At 40.4% G+C, this 6,267-nt stretch overlaps 1 protein-coding gene across 1 annotated transcript; it reads left to right on the top strand.

Moving 5' to 3' along the window:
* Positions 1-334: 334 nt before the first annotated feature.
* Positions 335-6,200, top strand: mrps22 (mitochondrial ribosomal protein S22). The gene is made up of 8 exons (XM_085245055.1): positions 335-474; positions 829-986; positions 1,091-1,255; positions 2,652-2,795; positions 4,615-4,698; positions 4,925-5,070; positions 5,190-5,298; positions 5,821-6,200. The coding sequence occupies exons 1-8, from the start codon at positions 348-350 to the stop codon at positions 5,911-5,913; spliced, it is 1,026 nt and encodes a 341-aa protein (XP_085101181.1). The 5' UTR covers positions 335-347; the 3' UTR covers positions 5,914-6,200.
* The last annotated feature ends 67 nt before the right edge of the window (positions 6,201-6,267 follow it).

Here is a 6,267-nt window from a genome sequence, read left to right as displayed (position 1 = left end):
TATCTTTTAATGGAATTAACTTTTTTAATATTCTACAATGAAGTTTTGTTGTAGACAAGTTCTAAATATCAATACATTACCAAAAAAATGAAGTACCCAAAAACAACAAATTAAAAAAGCTTCTCTTTTTTTTTTAAACAGCCACAGTTTAACACTCGAAAGAAAAAATAGTTTTAAATTGCTTAATTATTATTAATTTAAACTGCGCAAGCTATGAGAAAGCAACAAACAAATACAGGTGATTTTATTTTATTTTTCGTAGCGTTGTGTAAACATACTACATATCCCATGATCACTTGGGGGCGAGGGTTGAAAGGTCCTGTCGCACAGATGAGGTAATAACAAAGATGGCGGCCCTCGGTACTGCACGGTGCTTGTTGCGGAGCTGCTCTGGGGTGAAAAATGTGCAAAGCAGCAAACAGATACTGATGAGGTCTGGCGCGAGGACTTTTTGTAGTGAAACACAAGATAAAGGTGCGTTTTATTGCTGGTAACATGACTGCAGCTCAGGCTTCTTCTTCGCTGTAACGCTGACCTTGTAGCTCGTTGGGCTCAGCAGTTGGGGTGCCGGTGACAAACGCTCACGGACGCTTTATTGTCGCTCTGCCTTTCGGCACCTATGTGCAGCATGTAAAGGCTTAGCTTCTTTTACAAGCCGCTGTATTTGGAGGTGTTGGCCAGTATAGTCGATGCTTGCTAATCCCAATGAATGATGCTATACAAGCTAACTTCGTCTGGAAAGTAAACAATCTACAGTTAAACATAACTGTCACCAAGCCAGACTTTGTAAATTATTTAACTCATTAACTAGTATGTCTTTCTCTGCAGCTGCTACAGACCATGCAAAGCCCCAATTCACCGATTCAGCTGTACAGGACATCCTCACCAGGATTACAGGCCTGGACCTGCAGAAAGTGTACCGACCAATTAAGCAGGAGCTGAAGCCACCCACGTATAAACTCATGACGGATGAACAGCTGGAACAGGTGCCCTGTTGAAGTGTTACAGAGTCCACCCCTTTTGATCGCATACATTCTTACATATGTTGGTGTTGCTTTTGTTTCATCCAATCCTTTTTTTGTGATTCTAGGCAGTCGAGTTAGCCAAAGAGCGAGCTAAAAAGCTGCTGCAGATGCCCCTTGTGTTACAAGAGAGGAAGCCCATCAGCGATGTGCTCTGTGAGGATAAGATCCTGGATGGCATGGACACAGCTAAATACGCCTTTACAGACATCACCTATAATATTCCACACAGGGTACACACATCTTGCTTTGTGTGTGTGTGTGTGTGTGTGTGTGTGTGTGTGTGTGTGTGTGTGTGCTTAAGTGGGTATTAGTTGGCTTCCACAAGTCGATCAGCCGCAGTCCTGGCAGAGCAGTAGTTACCCTTCCACATATCCAACGTGCGACTCTCGTATAGGATGTTCCGTTTTATTTGCTTTAAGCTACATTTGCATCATATCTGCAAGTGACTTTGCAATCCACTTCCACCCCAGCTCATCTTTTCATGCTGCTTCTCATTTAGTCACCATCACTATTGCTTTTATTGGTACCTGCTCTGTGCCAGACTGCCATATATAAAATACAGGCTTTTTATTATAGGGGTCCTGACTGACGTGAGCTTCCATAATATATACATCTCTATGCCCCTAATTAGAGCAGGGTGATATGACCAAAAATATTTATCACAATATACATTTGAAAATGTGCAATAATGATATAATTGACACTAGACAAAATACTTTACAACTCCACAACTTTATTAGTGCAAATAAAAAAACATCAATGTATTTTCACTTAAACAAGCAGCTGTTTTTTATGTGCATTAAAGTTTAACAGTGCAAATTCCTCGCTGACAGTTTAACCAAAAGGCATTTCCAGTGGAAATTAGCTGACATATCCTCAGCATAATCATGTATAATATCCACAAAACTTAAAAAGAGGTTATACACACACAATACGGTAATATTATGTTGAAGCACAGTACGTATCACTCCGCGAGGCTCCTGCCTACGATAGCCATAATGCTCCGACAATCCATCCAACGGTGTGGGTTCGTAGCTTAGCAAAGTCGTACTAAAACATTTGACCGATGTTCGAGCGCCGTGTACCACATAAAATCGTTTCAAGGTCAGTAAACACAACCAGAATTCAAACATAAGGCACACGGGATTATAAGGGGCACTGTCGACTTTCAGAAAAAGCAAAGGATTGATTTTAAGTGTTCCGTATTTTCCAAAAAACACGGTAATAACGATGGCCCGCTAGCATGCTCTACCAAAAATAGTGCTTTGTTGTGTATCTGACGGACGAAAGCTAAACCAGTTCCACATCACTGAAGTTGCAGCATTTTTACAAACAAATTCTGGTTCATTCGTTTCATTCAACAACCCGCTTTCGCCCTTCTTATTCTCCGTCACTGCCATGCTTTTTCCGCCATATGAAAACAAAGGCATGTGCGTTTCACCCATATTCTATCGCGATATTTCATTTTCTTATCGTTGCCCAACATTATACCGGTATTACCGTGAACGGTATGATATGGCCTAGCCCTACCCCTAATTGCCTAAAACTCACCAATTTGATTTAGCTTTGGATTCAAGAATGTTACTAAAATATACCATATATATATTCTGTATGTCTTTTCAACAGGAGAGATTCATAGTTGTACGGGAACCTAATGGAATCCTTAGGAAGGCCACTTGGGAAGAGAGAGACCGACTTATCCAGGTCTACTTCCCTAAGGAGGGACGCAAGCTCACTGCACCACTTCTGTTCAAAGAGGAGAACCTCAAGGTAGGACCTAAGAATTCTCCTACCTCTCTTTCTTTTTAAATGATATTCCATAAAACTCCTTCGATGCATCTTTTACAGAGCTCAGGATTTATAAGCGGCAGCAGCCTTCTGTAGACAAAGGCTTCATTTTATGCCCATGAGTTGTTCCCTTTTATTTTTTATTGGTCGCAGTGAAAACATCATGTGCTGAAAGTGTTACACTAGAGTGTGGTGCTGGCCAACAGCAGATACTTGGCCTTGAACTGCTGTAGTTAATATGTTTAATAATGGTTGCCTTCCATTTATGTCTGCCTGTTCCAGCGTCGTTTTATTCTGCATGCTGGGCTCATCGTCACAGTTTGCTGAACACTATTAGCCATTATTGTGATTTGTTGGATCTGTGATTTATTTATTTATTTAATTTATTTATTTTCCCCCAGTATGTAGCTCATGTTTGCTCTGATATAAAATGTGTTGATGTAATCTACTTTACTTTTTAAAGTTGTTTTTTTATTTACACACAGTCAGCATAATCCTTGTTTACACTGATGTTCTATTAACAGGGCTAACAAGGGAAAACTCTTGTTTGGACCCCATTTTCCAAACTTCATGTATTTCAGAATATTGCTGCTTGTATAGCATTACCGTGGATACATTGTATCCATACATGGGCACCAAATTTTAGTTTATTATTTAAATTGCAGATACAAATTAACTTTTAAGTACCAGAATGGTAAAATCAGTTCCTTTTGTAGTCCACCAGAGGGTGCTGTGGGGTTTTCCTAGCCAGGTCAGCTATGATGATTGTCAGCATGCAGGAGGAACGTTCATTAAACAAATGGGCATCAGAGAAAGAAATGAGAAAAGCACCATCTGCATTAAGATGAAAAATATGTTTGTTTGTTTTTTACTTTTGTAACAAGCCCGGGATAAAGGTGCAGTATGCAAGTGAAATACTCTGAGAATGTTACAAACGTGAGGAGTTGTCTCATGCACCGCTATCCTGAAATACCTCATGTTAAATCAGATCAGTCAAAAAACAACTAACACTTGACCTACTTATCACGATTCAATTCAGTAAAACTTTTTTGATCCCGAAAGTTGGCCTGGAATGAAATGAGAAACCTACCTCACAGTTAACGGTGAGCTAAGAGAATAGGGTACATGCTGAAGCCACTGGAATGAGATATGTGACACTGTCACAGTGTTTTATCACAGATGCAGCCCTGTCTAGGCTGTACAGAGGAGTGAACTGTAAGGCCGAGGAAAGTTAGTGTAGAACACAAAGGGTTACATTAAGTCGCAGGCAGTGGAGTCATATGTGATTAATATGGCTCATTTTGTCTCAGAGGAGCGGTGACTGCTGTCTCATATTCTAAATGTATGTAATGGTTCACACATTTGCATTCAGTTGTTTGACTAGAATGTGATACAAACAGTTTGACAGGTGGGTGCTGCATTTACGACAGGTTTTAATGACAATGTCGGTCCACCTGTGTGCCTAACAATAAAAGTCATTCAAGTGGAAGAGACTGAAAACCTTGTCAACATTTGTTTTAATTAATAAGATTAAGTTTATCACTGGAGGCCATAATTTGCAGATAAATCGCAGTATATGTTATTGCAGAACTCAGCATATCACAAAATGTTTAAAATCACAAAATATCACGAGTGAAGTGTTGTGATAATATCATGATCTACACATTATTCTGTCCATTTAAAAAACGGCTATTAACCATGACTGACAACTGATCATCACCTCATGTTGTTCATTGTCATTGTGTCTGGAGGGTTTTCCTCAGTACACTGTTACCCACTTAAACCTCTTTCTCTTCATTAGTTGGTGTTTTCCCAGGACCGCCATGAGGATGTGTTGGACTTGTGCCTCGTCCAGTTTGAACCAGACTCTTCAGAATACATCAAGGTAAAATACCAGTGACCTTGTGGTATTTTGACCTCATCGTTGGCTGCACTGAGATCTGTAAACTCTATCTAGAACTTGTTATGCTGTGAAATTTTCTGTCTTTTTATATGTTCTCTGCTTCATTTGATATGAAGTGAAAAAATGTGCATAATGAGTGTTGTGCTGATTAATTACAAATGAGCTAAATCATCAAGGTCTGTATTCATTTAATGTGTTTTGTGTCTAGGTACACACAGCCACATATGAGGACTTGGACAAGCATGGCAAATATGATCTGCTGCGGTCCACCAGACACTTCGGAGGCATGGCCTGGTACCTAGTCAGTGTTCGTAGGGTGGATGGGCTCATAGTGGACATGCTAAAAAGAGAGCTGTGAGTTTTTTTTAAGCATTTGCATTATTTTAGAATTGAGTTACATTGAGTATGTACTCATTGTACCTGCTGGCAAAAGCTCTGATCTGAGCCTTCAGTGTGTGTGTTGGTGTTTCCAGGCTCCAGGATGCTGTAAGCCTCGTGTCTCTGTTCCACATGGTCCACCCCCACAGTGAGTCAGCCCGGGAAGCTGCCAGCCAACAGGCCACAGGCACCGACCTGCTTAAGGTAGTTGAACTGTGACAAACAGTGTGCCGATTTGTATCTCTGTTTGGCACTTGAGTTCATTTGAAGTCTGTTTAACGTATTGCTATTTGATCTAGTTTATATAAATGGTATTCCTGGATGTTCAAGGCGAATCAGGAGTCAGTATAGCTGTTAAGAGGTCAAATCTAGGCTGTTTCCTGCATTAGACGTTTGGGTTTTTACTCTAAAGTGGGAATAGAGGGACCAGGTCCAGGATACATCAGGTCTTATTTGTTCTCACAGGCCTTCAGCCTTGAAGTAAGGGGGAGAGACACTGAGAATGACAACCATTTAATGTGAAAGGTTAGCGGCAGGAGGTGTGGGTGTGTGTCTGTCTTCTACATTCAAGGCCTCTCATTTAGTCACAGTTGATTTCGAAACCCAATCTTAGCTGTGTTTACTACGTCCAGTAATAATACTATTAATACTGTGATTGCACTTTGACTGCACTTTAGTGTAATTGATCTCTTTTCTTTTTCTATTTACTCACGTGTGCCCCTTCAGATCTATGCCCAGAGGGACTCCCAAAGGTCGGGCTACATCGAGCTGGCTCTGCAGGCCTATGAACAGACTGCTGTTGAGGGCTCTGCTTCATGATTGGTCCATACCTCAATAGAGAAATGCTATACAGAACGTCTGGAAATCCTGCCTCTCATGTATAAAATATGACAGTTTGTTGTTTTTGTGTTGGGCCAAGAGTAAAATATGCTTCTCCAAAGGAAACCTTTTCACATCACAACCAACAATTTGAAGAGTTGGCTGCAACGTCTTGTGAGATACTTTAAGATGTTTGTTTGTTATGCGGAGAAATTGTCAGTGTGGTTCTTTGAATCAAGCTTCATGTCTGCTTATATCATGTACATAAAATAAATACAGCCTTTGTACTTGAGTGTCATGTTATTGGAATTATATTAGAGACTGTGGAAGCTCCTTTAATTTACTCGCCAAGAA

Source organism: Mchenga conophoros, linkage group LG14, assembly GCF_057382185.1.
Source record: "Mchenga conophoros isolate Kocher_MC1m ecotype Shallow Benthic linkage group LG14, M_conophoros_male_GT1.1, whole genome shotgun sequence".
Taxonomy (NCBI): Eukaryota; Metazoa; Chordata; class Actinopteri; order Cichliformes; family Cichlidae; genus Mchenga; species Mchenga conophoros.
Note: the sequence above shows the minus strand (reverse complement) of the source record. Positions and strands in the feature narration are given on the sequence as shown.

Bases quoted from the DNA above. Each gene is read 5' to 3' on its own strand.
- mrps22 (XM_085245055.1), top strand. From the start codon at position 348: ATGGCGGCCCTCGGTACTGCACGGTGCTTGTTGCGGAGCTGCTCTGGG. The intron at 987-1,090 runs GTGCCCTGTTGA...TTGTGATTCTAG, and splicing joins CGGATGAACAGCTGGAACAG to GCAGTCGAGTTAGCCAAAGA. The intron at 1,256-2,651 runs GTACACACATCT...TCTTTTCAACAG, and splicing joins CCTATAATATTCCACACAGG to GAGAGATTCATAGTTGTACG.